This window comes from Peromyscus eremicus, chromosome 8b (genome assembly GCF_949786415.1).
Source record: "Peromyscus eremicus chromosome 8b, PerEre_H2_v1, whole genome shotgun sequence".
NCBI classification, from domain to species: Eukaryota; Metazoa; Chordata; class Mammalia; order Rodentia; family Cricetidae; genus Peromyscus; species Peromyscus eremicus.
The window spans coordinates 12,752,797-12,769,157 of record NC_081424.1 but is presented as its reverse complement, the minus strand read 5'-3'; the positions used below and the strand labels follow the sequence as shown (position 1 = coordinate 12,769,157).

At 44.1% G+C, this 16,361-nt stretch overlaps 1 protein-coding gene across 1 annotated transcript; it reads right to left on the bottom strand.

The window, feature by feature from the left end:
- Window positions 1-2,083: 2,083 nt before the first annotated feature.
- On the bottom strand, window positions 2,084-15,386 carry LOC131918748 (sodium-dependent glucose transporter 1). Its single transcript, XM_059272953.1, has 4 exons — window positions 15,228-15,386; window positions 7,273-7,441; window positions 5,282-5,398; window positions 2,084-3,917 (listed from the first exon to the last, which is right to left on the bottom strand). Exons 1-4 carry the CDS (start codon window positions 15,384-15,386, stop codon window positions 2,911-2,913), a joined length of 1,452 nt encoding a protein of 483 aa, XP_059128936.1. The 3' UTR covers window positions 2,084-2,910.
- Window positions 15,387-16,361: the final 975 nt, after the last annotated feature.

Sequence of the window (16,361 nt, the reverse complement as noted above, 5' to 3'; positions counted from 1 at the left end):
CTGGGGGAGGCTTCGATGTTTTAAAAGCCCATGCCATTCCCACTTAGCGCTCTCTCTCTCTCTCTCTCTCTCTCTCTCTCTCTCTCTCTCTCTCTCTCTCTCTCTCTCGATTGTTGTTACACATGAAAACTCTCAAGTAGTGGTCCAGTACCATGCTGCCTGCCTGTTACCGTGCTTCCCACCATTATGGTTATGGATTCTGATCCTCCAGGAACCATGAGCTCCAGATTAAATGCTTTCTTTTGTACATTTTCTTGGTCATGGTGCTTTGTCAGAGCAGTAGAAAAGTAACTGAGACAACTTTCCTCAACTGGACAGCTTGAGGAGAAGCAGCAAGTGAAGCTGGAGGCCTTTGCCTGCTCTGACCAAGGGCACAATGGAACACTAACTGGCTTGAACTGACGGTTTGTCTACCTGTCCTCCCTGGAGTTCTAAAGTGAATAACATGAGCCAATGGATATCAGGTTTCTGAGATTACAGCAATTGTTGAGAAAGGAGTTGTCCTGGGGCTGGAATGTAGAGAGCAGAGCATTTGCCACGTGTCCAAGGCTCTGAGTTTGATCCTGAGCACTGAAAAGAGCTGCACTTCACTTACAATCAACAAATTCACTTTTCATCAAAACTTCAGACCTGCAGATGTGAGATGCAGGTAAACAAGCACATTGCAGTGTAGGAAGACAATACTGGTCAACAGAAACCCTGGGGACATTTGTCAATGTTTACTGTGCTTATGATGCAATTACTGCTCCAAACTACTGAAAATCAACTTTAGATTTGACCAGACCCCATCACTCATCAATTCCAGTCATTTATCCAGGGATGGCCCACACCAATTTTGCCACACGCATGTAAAATAGACTTTCTCATCCTTGACTCCTAGGCCATCAGCCACCTTCTCATTATTTCTTTGGTTTCATAAGTATTTAAACTCAGTGACGAGGAGCTTCAGATAAGGATGACTGCAAATTGACACTGTGGGGCTAGGGAGATGGCACAGTAGTTAAAAAACTCATTGCTCAAGTGTGAAGACCAGAGTTTGCATTCAACCCACATAAATGCCAGATAGGTGCAGTGGTCCACCTGTAACACCAACACTCTCAGAGAGCAGAGACAAGGATCCCTAGAACTAGGCTAGCCAGGGAGGAGTCCCTGAGAGTTTTGGGTCAATTTAAACACTTTGCCTCAGTGAAAAAGGTGAAGGACAATTAACTCTATATGTCAACCTCTGGACTCCTCAGATACCTGCACACATAAGAACATGCAGACACATGTGCATATAAATACATGAGAAAAATAAAGGTTAATTTGTCAAGTGTTTAGAGTGCTTATGGTGTAACTACTACTCAGAACTAGTGAAAACCAAATCCAGAAAAATAGTAAAACACAGGCCCAACCCCTGAAGTAGGACAAGGGCCAGAGAAGACCTTTTCTAGTCTCCAGCTCTCCAGCTCTTATGAAACCCAGTGCTATATACAATGAGTATATGCCAAAGAAATAGAAAATGTAATGCTGAACTAGGTGTCTTCATAATCCTTAATACAATAGATTGTGATGTGTTGTTGAATCTAATCATGAGATGCAATGACATTATATATATATATATATATATATATATATATATATATATATATATATGGAGAGAATTGATTAATCTTGCCACAATGTTGAACAATCATTTATTATAAGGAGTGTTATAATTTTAAAGTAGTTAGAGTTGATGAAATGCAGTTTTAAAAATCACACTTTTCAGGACTAAAATTAGAACCATAGTATAGCACTAGATGTATTAGATGGGTGGCACATTTTAAAAGCTGTTTATGGTTTGTGTTTCACTTCTTCATTGAAATGAAGACTAGGCTAGCAATTACACTAAGTTCTCAGAGATGTCTTACAGGAACTGTAGAAGACATGGATTTTAATTTGGAAATCCTTGTATTTTCTTTTCTAGAATCATGGGTTGGGGAAATGACTTCAATGAGGGCAATGTTAAGGGTCTCAGAAGACCTGGGAGGCAGGTCTCCTGAACTATGCATTCTCTTTGAGGAAAAATCAGTCAAGTGAACCATTACATCCTTTGCTCCAACCTACAGATAACATAAGCAATGAATAAAACTTCCTCCCCATTGTCTAGGACACTATGTCGTGAAATTACACCCCTAGCTTCTCAGGTGGAATGAGAAAACTTGTTATCTGTCCAGCAAATACAACTCACTCTGTGGCTTCTCCACATTAGGGAGCTCCCTAAATTTTCAAGTGCCTCAGCAGTCAGGAAACTGAGGCAGGAAGATTGCAAATTTGAGGCTAGCCTGGGCTACACAGTAACACCCTGTCTCAAACAAAACAAACACCAACAGATGTCTTCTATGAACTCTTTGAAAGTTGGAGATCATAAACTATTACTTAATCAGCTTCCTACCAAACATGAGGTCCTGAACAAGAACACCTGGTAGCTTATGGGAGACCCTGAGGATCAAACACTTCCCAACTTTACCACTGACTATAAATGGACCTGTGTTGGGTTCCTGAAACATGCTGAACGTCTAGTGCTCGGCTCTGACAGGCTCCTTAGGAGTCACTCAGTGAGGCCACTCAGTCACCAGCCCATTTTCTCTCTTAGTCCCTTGTCCTGGATATTCCCAACTGAATCCTCACTGTTAACTGGATAAGATGCAGGCTGCAGAGCATTTCAGGATAGTTGCATGCAGACCTCAGCTATGGGTTATCTAAGAACATTTCTATTGTATTTCTATTAGAAAATGCCTCATTCTTCATTTTAACCACTTCAAAATCCATTGCACACCAACCCCCTTCCCATCTTCATTAGCTTCCTTGTTTAGCTAGAGTTGGAAAGCAAAGCCTTCTGGTCCCTGCTCCTGCTTTTCCCATTTCAGTGCATTTGTCCTCATCCTTTCATTTCCTCCCTTGCAGTCCAGAGCTGGAAGGTAAAAACTTCTGCCTCTCACTCTTGATGCTTTTTTTCTGCTTGCCATCTAGAGGTAAGGTGGCTAATTTATACATCACAGGAAACAAAGCGGTCGTGAATACCGCTGACCCCAGACAAGTGTACAGAATTATTGGCAGATCTGGGTAGTGTCCCTGAAGAATTCCAGATAGTGCAGGAGTAGCCATGAGTCCCAGGGCAGCACCGATCAGAATAAATGCTGCAGACTTTCCACTTAGGCTGGTGTACTGCTCGATCCAGGAAATGCCACTGGGAAATGTGGCTGCCAGGGAGGCTCCGTACACAGAAGTTGCGATCCAGAGACAAAGAGGGCTCTTGTCAAAAAGGACCAGAAACAAAGATGAGACAAGACTGCCAACACTGCTCAACACAATCATGGTTCCAGGCTGTAGAAGTGTTGCAAAGAAGATGGCCAGGCCCCTGCAGGCTGCAAAGGTCCCCCAGAAGACGGAGTTCAAGCCGGCTGCTTCACTTTCTTCCATGCCAACATGGGTGGTGGCGAAGGAGAATATGTAAGAGCCGTAGGTCACCTCGGCTCCAACGTAGAAGAAGAAGAAGAGGAAGAGGAGACAGAGCAGGGCCCTGTGATATTTAGCTCTTCGAGCTCCCTGAGCAGATGCTGTGGATGTTTTCTGCTTTGAGCTTTCCTTAAAGAATGGAGCGAACAGAAAGACAGAGACTACTAAGACATAGGTGCCGATGGAAGCATATGCCCACAGCAGGTTCATGTCCTCAGGTGCTGCAAACAGAGAGTCTGAGGTGGCTTCAGAGGATCGGTTCAAGGCTGACCGGTCAAAGCCAGGCTCTGTGTGGTTCTGAGGAGATGCTGTCGTCCCCCAGGCCAGTTTAGCCAGCAGAGGAGCCAGGAAGGCACCCAAGGCGAAACTGAAGTGCAAGGCCTGCATGTGTGGGGCTCCTTTGTCACCCCAAAGATTCAAGATGAGAACGTTCCCACCTGCCAATGAGAGAAATGATTTAAGTTAAACACAGTGATTCAGCTAACATGTGTGTTAATTAACAAACTCCACCAAAGGTACATGTCTGTATTACACAGCACAAGCATGACCAATGTTCTAAACTATTGAAGATACAACTGATTCAGTCCTGTGAGGTAGGCTCTCTGCACACGTCATTTTATACCTACACATGGAATTGAACTATCTGATCAGCTACCACCTCTTAGAGCCATGCATATTACAAAGGTTTTTACAAAATAGGCTGACACTTCACTGGGGGATTTAATTTGATACACCTGTTTATTTATATATACTATATAATATACATATGCATATATGTACACATACACTTCAGACACATTACCAACTCTTTTTGTACTTGCAATAGTATATATTATTTATATCTGTTTAAAACAGGTACAAATTACCCATTCAGAAACCGAAATACCCCAAAAGTCCTGGTATGTATATTACAGGAAATAATACATATTCAGAATCTGCCCTTAAATGCTATCAGAAGACCTACAAGATGAGAAGTTTAAAGCCTCAAATCCATGGTTCTGTTTTTAAAAATGATTGAAGTATTCCATTACATTCTGAATTTACAACCAAACAAAGCCAAAAGGATAAAATAAAAGATATTCCACATCTATAAGATAACATTAGACAGAGAAGGGAGGGATAGAAGGCTGGAGTTTGGAAGAAAAAATATCACACATGTCATTTAGTAGGTTTTCCTGTGTGTGTGTGTGTGTGTGTGTGTGTGTGTGTGTGTGTGTGTGTGTTGCATATGAGTGTGTGGGCATGCACACACTTGTGTGCACATGCAGAGGCTGGAGGAAGATGCCCAGTGTCTTCCATCATGCCCTGCTTTATTGTCATGAGACAATGTCTCTCACTAATCAGGGAGCTCGCCATTTTGACTAGGCTAGATGGCCAGTGAGGTCTTGGATCTGCCTACGCAGTTACCTCCCGTACCGCTGTAGGTTTTCAAAGACATTGTGACATACGCAGAAGCTTTATGGTAAAGGAAGTTTTGAGAAAGCAAAGAGCAAAAACCAAACACACAGGAAGCAGGACAGAGCACAGGCTCCTGGCTCTCCCTCTGTGGATACTGGTAGCAACAACCCGTAATCTCTCATAGGACAAGATCTCTAAGATCATTCAGAGTCAGATATTTAGAAAATCGATGCCGTACTTTACAAGAAGAAGTTGCTGGCAGGGTGGTTCTGAGTAGATGATTCCAGCTCAAGAGCTCCTTGTCGTTTCAAGTCCATCACAAGGAACAATTTAATACCTCCTGCTCCCCTTCTCCTAGCAGGAGTGTCTCAGTCCTGGATCTGACATCGAGTGATTCACTAACCTGTATCCAGAACGCCAAATGAGACCCCAGTGACAGACATCATGGCAATCAGCAAGCCTGCTGTCTTACAAAAAGGAGTCAGGTAAAGGCCGGCCGAGGTGAGCAGGTTTGACAGCCCTGAGAAGACAAGGTTGAGAGAAAAGTAGCTGTGAAAAACAGTGTTTGTGTGTCAGGAGTCAAGTCAACGTAACTCCCGCCAAGGCAAGTGGGATCAAATTTAAAGAGGTAACCTTGTGGGGGGTGAGCATTGTACTTTCTACAAAGCCCTTTAAATCTTGTATAATCTTTATGGATTATAAAATATAAAAGTTATAAAATGAACGTAATTCTATCATTGCTAGAATCAAACTACAAATCACACAATTAAACCAAGTTTCATAGCAAAAGAGGTAAAAGCTATTTACTTAAATGTTTTATACTGAAGAACCAAAAGAGGACTGCAAGGTGGCTCTGTGCTGTCAAGCCTGATGACCTGAGTTAGAGCCTACAATCCACATGAGGAAGGAGAAACTGAGTCCCGAAAGTTGCCCTCTGACCTCCATGGGAGTGCTCTGGAACATGCACGATAATTAATTCAATGTATTTTAATGATTAAAAAATAACCAAAATAGAGGGGAGTCTCTAGAGAGCTGGCTCAGAGGATGAGCATACACCATGCATGTGTGAGGACTAGAGTTCTGATGCCCAGCTGGGTGGAAGCCGGGCCGTGGTGGTGGTGGTGGCGGTGGCAGCGGCACACACCTTTAATCTCAGCACTTAGGAGGCAGAGACAGGCGGATCGCTGAGTTTGAGGCCAACCTGGTCTATAAAATGAGTTCCAGGACAACCAGGGCTACAAAAAAAAAAAAAAAAAAACCCAACCACAAAAACAACAACAACAACAACAAAAAAAAAACCTTGTTGGGGCATGAGGGGTCCTGGGGAGTATGGTAGCATTTGTAATCCTAGAGTTTAGGAGGCTGCCCAGAGCAAGCTAGCTAGCCAGACTAGTCAATCAGTGAGCTGTGGGCTCAGTGAGAGACCCTGTGTCCATCAGTAACGTGGAGAGTCATCAAGGAAGACACCTGACCACCATACACACTCACACATACCTGAACATACATGAGCCCACACCCATGTGAACATGAATGCAACACACACACACACACACACACACACACACACACACACACACACACAGGCAAAACAAAAATCCAAGAACCAGAGGGAATGTTTACATATGGAATAACAAAAAAAGGAGGACGAGTAGTAAACTTTCAGTAAGATAGTTTGTGGACCTGGGAAGAAAATATGAGGCACATGGTTCTGGGCTGGGATTTAGATCAGTGCTTAAAACCTGTGTAACAGGATTCTCCACAAACAAACACTTATATCTATATAATTCGTTATATGTATTCTTCAGTCCACTTTGAAATAAGAGGAATCTCTTATTTATTCACCACGAATAATAGACTGTTCCCTTGGCAAAATGTTTTGTCTTATTTTCCTTAGAGGTCAATTTATTCAAAGCACGTATGGTAAAGGCTTTCACATCTGCTTCCAGATGTGGTGGAGTAGCCCGGGCTTGTCTCTAACATAGGATAACAGAGGCAAAAATGCAGCCTGTGTTAGTTCATCAACCTTCCCTGCCCCTTCGTGTCCAGCCCAGGTTCCAAGAGCAGTTTCTTACCTCTGAGGCTCTGGGAACCCTCTGATAAGCACAACGTGAGGGGCAACGCAGTGTGTCTGGAATGGAGCCTGAGTTTGGGCCAAGGCTGGCAAGACTTGGGAGCGCGAACACTCCCACCGCAGGGTTAGTCAAGTTTCCAGAGGGCTCCGTAATGATTCCCTGCCACTGCCCCAGGGACATAAGACTCTGGCAGCCCAGTTGTGGGGACAGTGAAGCACAATGCATTTCGACTGTCAACGACTCCAGTTATTGCCTTCATATTTAGCGACAAATTGTACGCTTCGCGACAGAAACAAGAAAACGAAAATCACTGTTAGCTTACCCAAGAGTAAAAAATGATTCATACAGTCGAAAAGCACCCCGCCAACCACAGAGCCACACAAGTAGCCGAGGGCGCGGCCCACGAAGATTTCCGAAAGGCTGCTGATGTTCCGGTTCACATTCTTTGCCAGGTCTGGAAATGTGGGTCCTAGCACAGCAGCGCTCACTCCCTGCAATTTACGAAGACAAAAGGTGTTATAAACAAAGTAATATTTATCTAACTATATCCACTGTAAAAAAAATAATGGGGAGCAGTAACAAGGCAGAGATTGACTTGAAGGTCCACAGCAAGGAAGGAATATTCAATAACACTAAAGTTACCACAGCCATGGACTCCCGTTGCTTTTCTCTGTCTCAAACCTCTCAATGTTTCAAAAATCCTTTAATTCTGTGGCTTTTTTTTTTTTTTTGCATTATTTCCTCTTTGACAATACCTTAAAAGGCTACACTGTATTAACAGCTCCTATGGAGCTGGGGATGTGACTCAGTGGGAGACTGCTTGCCAGTCCAAATTTAATGTCTAGCACTACAAATAAATGATTATTTTTAATTTTTTTCATTTACTTAGTATGTGTGCATGCACACATGTGTAGGCCATGATGTGCATGTCTAGTTTAGGGGACAACTTGTGTAAGTCAGTTCTCCCTCTCCACCGCGTGGCTTCTGGGGATCAAACTCAGGCTGTCAGACCTGGTGGCATACATCTTAATCTTAATTTTTATAGATAAAAAATTATTTATAATAATTTTTAAGATGGACCATTAATCATGTTTTTGAAAGAAGTTTTTAGTAGAGTATTTGCAAATACGTTAGAAGCACTAATGTGAGAATTTACATCTCAAAATTTTAATTACCAGAAGGTTCTAATTTTTATATTATTAAAACAACTATTTCTGATGCATATAGGGTTCAAAAACATATACAATACATAGGAGATAAGTCCTCTGAGTTTGCTCAAATTTACACTTTCGTCAAGGACATCCTCAGCCATCAGAACTGCAGAATGTCAATGTTCCTTACAGAATGTTACACTCACAGGTATAGCATGGCTTTAACAAACGTTAAGGAATGGCGATCTGTTACTCAAAGTAACTTGGTCTATAGCTACCTCAGCATGTAAGGAACTCTAGTACAACTGTCGCATACTGTAACCTTCTGAGTGTATCTCTCATGACAAATGGTCGACCTCACGGGCTGCACAGTGTGTAGACAATGTGTTGGCTGAACCAAAGCTACTTGCTCACCTCACCTCCATTTTCTGCCTATAAATCTTCCTTTCCTATACTGCTGGGTAGAGTTGTCTTCTTCCATTGGCTCCAGGAGCTGCCCAACTTATGAATCCTCCTCTGCTCAAATAAGAAGTTTTAAAAATACTTACTTATTCTACGTGTATGTGTGGGCGCCTGAGTGTGTGTATGTGCACTACATGTATGCAGGTGCAGAAGAGGATGTGGGGTATTCTGGAACTGGAGTTAGGGGTGGTTGTGAGTCAGCTACATACTGACTTTTTTTTCCCTTATTTCTGGTAGTTTTAGCTTCCTGCATGACTTATAATTTAACATTTATTTACCTTAATCTCTAGTGCACAGTAGGAAGGAAGTTACTAGGAATGTCAGGGAACAAAATGCAGACTGGGAAATCTGCAAATTGTCACCTCTAGATGCTCAGGCCTTTCAAAATTAAACCAGCAGCATCCTATGAACCAAACCCTACCAAGACACTTTAGTCTGAAAAGAATGTGGATTACTTCTTCTTCATTCACATAAGCATGCATTCTCTCATCCTACCAGAGTCTCAGGAGTGCTAGGACCACAGTCACTGCACCTGACTCAGCATTTAGAGAGAGAAAAAGCCTCTTACAAGTTAGCAAGATCAGCTACTGTGCAAGATCACTGGTCACAAGAGACTCTGGCTGCTACATTGGTATGGAGGTCTTTTTCCCACCACACATATACAATATGTAGTGCACATATACACATACTCAGGCGTCTGTTCCCAGCATCCATATCTGGTGCTCACAACCACCTGTAACTACAACTCTGGAAGATCTGATATTGCCCTTCTGACACCTGCACACACATGACACACAGTCACAGAGACACACACGTGTACACACAAATAAAAATTAAAATACGTCTAAAACAAAACAAATAAAACACAAGGGTTTGGACTGGCGAGATGGCTCAGGGGGTAAAGATGTTTGCCGCCAAGCTTGTCCCGGTAGAAGGGGAGAATTGATTCCTGCAAGTTGTCTTTCCACACAGGTGCTGTACACACAACAGCCCCTACGCCCGCTCGCTCACACCCACACACACACCCCACACACACTTTCCTATTATATTGTACAGGATATTGTAAAGGAATTGTCTTTGCTATTGGGGTAATTATTAAGGGAAATGAAATTCCTGGGTTTTACTGTGATATTTTCCTGTGCTCTGGGATATCCTTATTAGGTTTTTGTTGACTTAAGATCAGGCCTTTAAACCTAGCCCTATGGAGGCTGGGTCAGGAGGATCAGAGTGTCCAGTCCAGCCTGGGACTACACAGGGAGACCTTGTCTCAAAACAAATACAGTGTCGTTCTCTGTATTTGCCTTTGAAATGCTGACATCATTCTGGTAAATTAAAGATTGTGGTTTGCCAGAATCAATCTTTCTTTGATCAGATGTTGAAAATCTTCACTGTTTCTTTCTTTTTTCATTTTCGTTTTTTTTTTTTTTTACAAATTTCTCCAAATCAAATGAAATAAATATTTTTCTAGATATTGGATTAATTTAGCAACTTTCTAGATGGGTCCTTGGAATATCTCCAAAGGATATATCTTTTTATAAAAATAGAGATAATTAAACCCATATCTGCTAGTTTATTAGACACATTAAAGTGTGTGAGAAGTACGATGAAATAATAAATGTGAAATGTATACAAATGATACATTGAAGTATATGAGAACTATGATGACATAATAAGAAATGCAAAACTAATGAGTTATATTCAGGTGGGTGTGTTACTAACATGTGTTTTCTGAAATTGTGTGAAATTCTTAGAAATATAGTAGTCCTAAGTATAACACTAGTAGTCACAACTCTAACTGTTGCTCTGTGATTTGAAGCAGGGAATCATGTAACCCAGGGCAGCTCTGAACTCCATAGGCAGCCGAGGATAATCTTGAAGTTCTGATTCTACTGCCCTGTACCTCCTGAGTGCAGATATGCTTACAGGCGTCTGTGCTAGGGACAAACCTCCTGTGCTAGGGACAAACTTCAGGCCCTCCTGTGTGCCAGCAAAAGCTCCACCAACCGTGCTGCCACCCAGACCTCCACTTGTCACCTTTAAGTGTTATATGCAAAAGTCAGGCCTAGTGACCCTCCCCGTAGTCCTAGCTAATCACGAGGCTGGGGCAAGAAAATCAACTGAGCCCAGGAGTTCTAGTCAGCACGGACAGCCTAGCAAGAGCCAGCTCATAAAATGTGTAAGCAACAGACACAAGCAACTTTTCCTGCCCAGTGCATTACTATTGTACCGAACTCTCATGTGGTCTTTAACCGTGGCCATCTTAAGTCTTGTCATTTGCGGTTAATTGTTTAGTATGAAAGGACAATCGTGGGAAGGACTATTGAGTTCCGCTGGCCTGGGTAGGAGTTCTCAACTTCTAATGAAGAAACCAGTGGTCATAAACATCACATTGATGTTTAACCCAGGGCCGAGCACAATGAGAATTAATTAAGTGCTCAGGAAATGACTGGACAGATTTTCATGCTAAGTCAGTCAGTGGTGAAATTACAAGCTTTACAGTTTGAAGGAACGCCGTGGATTGGCCCAAGTCCAGTTACCTATCAGAATCTATTCAGTATGCAGTACTAAGCACCTGAACTTGAGAGGATGCAAATCCATTCCCAAGTGTGGACCTGTGGAGAGCTTGGATGGCTGCTTGGTGCTTGCTGAGTCCTCAAAGCTTCTAGTAAAAGCTCTGTATCTTAAAAGCTCTGCACTCTAAGATACACCATGGTAGGGAAAAATGATCTAAACTGTAACAAAACATTGGTGGGTAGGTATTTTCCCTTCTAAGGGCTTCTAACCAGCGTTCACTTTGGCATCTCCCCATTTAGTTAAGACGATAAAGCTCCAAGTCCTGCACTGTTAGCAGCTGGATGAGTCAGACACTCACGGACAGATTTTTTTCACTTGCCCCTGGAAGGGCTCATTTTCCAGGCGATCAGAGGCTGTCCCATGCAGAAAGGCTGACCCTGTAACAGCAACTACAGTGACATGAGAAGTTATGTTTTCCTAGCAGGATTCCTGGAGAAATCCCTGGCCACAGTGGTACTTGTTTCACCACACAAGTTGTTTAACAGCTAAGGAAGGAACCACAGACACAAGGCAACAGAAAGCCCAACTCCTGGACCACCTGGCAGGCCTCAGTCACAAGCACCTCCAAGAGATGGCCACTGGATGTGCTCCTGCTGGAGAACACAGACTGAGCCCTTGTGAATAGTCACTGCAAAGCCTCACACCTAACGAAGCACCCAAGTATCTCCTACTCACTTAAAAGGTGACATGATCCAGAAGGCTACGCTCTTATGCGTTAATGCAAAGTGTATTTTCACTAGGACCATCCTACAAGCAGGCAAAGTTCCTTAGCTTTCTACACACACACACACACACACACACACACACACACACACACACACACACACACACACACCCCTACTACTGCTGACATTGCAGGAAAGCACAGGGAAATGCTGTCGTCTTTGGACAAGCTGTATCCAAAGTGCTATCGCCGAAGCCCCTCCAGGTTCTTAGCGAGTTGACTAGAACTGCAGAGTGGAAAGTGCTCCTTGATATTCCGGACATCACCGCTGCTTGTGATACACTCACTGGAAATGACCTGGCCAATGACTAAATAATATTATCAAATACATGCCAGTGAAAGTGTATCATGTGTCCAGGCATTGTATGCACAAGACCTAGGGACTACTGTAGGTAAAAAAAAATACTTGAGTGGTGCCACATTAAGTCAAAATTAATGCCACTAAGTGAGATGCTATACCCTTGTAGCATGGAAACTTCACACCAGACCCTGCTAGGGAGCTATATGTTCTCCTAGAGGTGAATGAACTTCATTGATGTCTGCTCAGTCGCCACTAGGGGGCAATCTTTTCCAACTCAAGAGCCTTCATTGCACTTGGAGACGTGCTCAGTCTCCTTGGTAGTGTAAATCTTACTGCTAGACATGGCAAATTTCTACCTTCTGAATTGCTTTTCTGGAAGTTTCTGTACCTTCCACAAACAAAGCAGTCAATACTCAAAAGGAGTGCCCACCTTTGATGTAGATAAAAATGTTAATCTCCATTGAAGAAAGCTTCTAACAGGGTTTCTATGAATTGATTTTGTAGCAGTGAGGTGCTGGTTGTCTAGGACTGAAAGCTACCTGTAACTCGGGGACAATTTGGATCTTGTAACCAGTCAAACCTCCCATGGGTCCTGAAATGTGGATCCACTCTCTGAAAGGTGAGAACCTTCACATACTACAAATACTTACTGGAACAAAATTTCACATTAGATCTCCTTCAGGGCTGAAGAGATTGCTCCATGATTGAGAACATGTACTGATCTTCCATAGGAGCCCTGTTCTATTCCCAGAACCCTGGTCAGGCATCTCACAAATGCCTGTAACTGTCTGGCTTCCAGGGCACTCATCTTTACTGCATGTTCCTGTGTGATTGCTGGTGATTCTGTGATTTCCCACGACACTGAAAAAGAAACTTCTCAGGGGAGAGGACACACCGTGTGTTCATGGGAACAGTAAACAGTTAGTCTGCAGGGGAGGGGACACACCATGTTTTCATGGGAACAGTAAACAGTCTGCAGGCATCAGGGATGGTGGACGACAAGTCCAGCCTCGGCAAAGTTTTCTAATATATGTTATTAGTGGCTACAAAAGTTTCTTCTGCTTATCCAGCTAACCACAAAAGTAGGTAACTCTTTTTTTTTGTTTTGTTTTGTTTTGATTTTTTGAGACAGGGTTTTTTCTGTGTAGTTTTGATGCCTGTCTTGGATCTCGATCTGTAGACCAGCCTGGCCTCGAACTAACAGAAATCCAACTGCCTCTGCCTCCCAAGTGCTGGGATTAAAGGTGTGTGCCACCACCACCTGGCCCAAAAGTAGTTAACTCTTTAAATCAGCCAATTGTACCATCAACTTAAAGTCTTAACTGTCACTGTGCCCTGGAGTCTAGACCAAGGCTATGGAGAGTCGTGCTCTAACACTGCTGCTCTTATTATGTGAGTTCGAATTGTTTGGTTTTGATCTGGTTGGTCCTGGCAGAAACCTGTTAAGGTGTGTGCTCTAGTTTCTTAGTCCTGTCTACTGTTAACTATCATAACAGCTTCCTTTACCCGTCGGAATCATAGATGTTTGTATGCACTCAACCTTTGAGCTCCAGTTAAAAACATGAAGAAGGCATAGAGAACTACCTGACTAATCTGTTATTGTCCATTCTGAATTCTATAACTGGACCAAACTGACCATGACTACGGTCACAGAAAGTGCTGCTGGTGTCCAAGGTCTCAGCCCATTTCAAACTGAGCAGTTGACCCAAAAGGAAGGTGGGATTGTTAAATCAGGGTCTAGCTGCCTGTGTGGGTAGGATTCTGTAACCTTAGTACTCCAACAACTGAAGCCTAAGTGAAAGAATATTCTTAGATAAGCAGCTGAGTTGCCAAGTGTTGTCCATTACAGGTGCATTTGCCCAAACTGTCCAAAGAAGGTGAGTGAGTTGTATGCAATATGCAATCATGTTATTTCTGTATACTCTCTCAGTCTATAGACACTGCCTGCCCATATTTCAGAGTAGAGTTTTCTCATCCTTCACTGGCTCAGGCCCTGGCCAGTTTCCGAATCATTTCTTTGTGCAAAGAAACTGTTAAAATCAACAAGGGTAACCTTTGCTTTTCAATAGGTGCAGTAAGACCAAAAGGTTAACAGCTGACTTTCAGAAGAAATTCCTTGGGCCCTTTAAGAAAAGGTTTCTAATTCATCTATGTTCCAAGAATCACTGATTCTAATAGTGCCATCCTATGCCCCAAGGCAAGGTGGGCCTTGCCCTTCCCCAGGCAGAAGGCATCCAGGACTCAGGGCCAGGGTGAGCACAAGTGCACACAAGCCGTGAGTACAAGGGTCAGAGCAGTGACGTTACCCAAGCGCTCCATGTTTCCAGAAGGACCTACAGCAAGACCTGGTCCACGGAGGGACTGACGCTGCAACTGCAGTGATTTCTTCTGGAATCTTCCACTTCCCCCCATCAAAACCCAATTCTGATTCCATCTCTGAAATGCTTAGTTACCAGAGTTACTCCACAGGCTACTCTCCTTCAACTCTCCAAGGTCACAGTTACCCAGGCACAGAAGGAGGTCATCATGGTAAAAGGCACTTCTTGCTTTGCACTTTGATCCAAGAAAAACTTTAAGGATCTGAAAGCTCAGTGTAAATAGGATTATCTTAGGGAGTGAGACATCTTCCAGGTGTCACCACCTAACTGACTCTGCCACCTGGCAAAAGTCACTTCCCCTACGGGGCCTATTTTTCAGCTGTGAAATTAAAGGTCAGGGCAGAGGGAAGAACTCTTAGGATGGATCCTTTCTGTGTAACAGTCTGGGGTGCTGAGGGCCATTGGTACACACCAGCACAACCCACCCCCCTTTACCTTCTACAGAAACCAAGTAAAGCTTGCTGCAGCTGGGAAACATTAGGACAATCAATTTCATTTGATTAGAATTGTACCCATTTTCCTGTTGATGAAACCGCAGCCCGGGCAGTTTAAATAATGCAGCACAAAGGCCACACAATGTGCAGGTGGCCAAAAGCAGGTCTCCCTGGAAGGGCAGGTCCCCTGCAGGAGGGTCCCCTGCAGGAGGCTCGCACCCCAGCCTGGGAGGGGCACACCCTCAGCTCTCACCATCCCCAGGAAGGCAGCATTCAGGACCACAGTGGTGAACCAGCACAGCACTCTTCCCACTTGGCCACTGGGCACAGTCTGGAGCCCATTCTTCCCTGGGGTCTCGGCCTGGAGGAGGCGCTGCCCAACTGCCTTGGCCCGGGACCCACGGGACTCCATTTCCAACTCCAGCTTGGCGGCTCCAGACAAGGGGTCTTGCTGTGGCCCAGCTGTTTTGCAGGGTCCTTGGAGCTCTGAGCTCCTGTTCCTTCTGACCAGGAGATCCCTCCCAGAGTCTCCTCCCACCAAGGATAGCCCTGAGTCAGGGCCTTGGGAAGTTACACTTTGGACTGTGCTCATGGTGAGAGCAGGGGGGCACTTCCGTCCATCTCACACAGCTCCTGAGAAGAACATTTGCCAGACATAGGCCTTTCTGAGCAATCAGGAACCCTGCTTCTTGGGGGAAAGTAAGTGTGGTTGTCTGGAAGACCACATGTTCTCCTGGCCTCATTCAGCATCACTTCCAAGTGCGCACAGATGGACACACCGGCACCCGAGACTGAGAAAGCCGGAAGTTCAGCCTCATAGAGCTCGGTCAAAGAGGCTTTGGGGCCTAGAGAGATGGCTCGGACATCAAGAGAGCTTGCTGACTTTTTCAGAGTGCTTGAGTTCGGTTCTCAGCACCTGTATTAGCAGTTCACAACCTACCTGTAACCTTAGCTCCAGGGGACCCAACACTTTCTTCTGGACTCTGTAGACACAAATTCAGAAAATGGATCCATTCTTAGTTCTTGTGAGTTCTTCTCTCCAGGCAGCAGAGGACAGTCCCTAATGGTGCTTGGTCTGGGCACCTAGGTGTCCTCCACCAGAGACTTTAACAAGACCCCTGAGGCTCCCTGGGAGTCAATGGCAGCGTTCCTCTCTGGGAACTCTGTAGCAAGCCCAGGGGCACGAAAGTGGCTCTAAGTCCAGCAGGTCACATGGAATGGATTAAAGAGTTGATGCGGAACACAGAAACGGTACCAAATAGGTCCTAGAACAATTTGAGGGAGTTGGTTCTCTCCTTCCAAGTGTGAGTCCCAGGATAAAACTTAGGTTATCTGGCTCTGAGGCAAACATCTTTATTTAGGCACTGAGCCATTTTGCTAGTCCCAA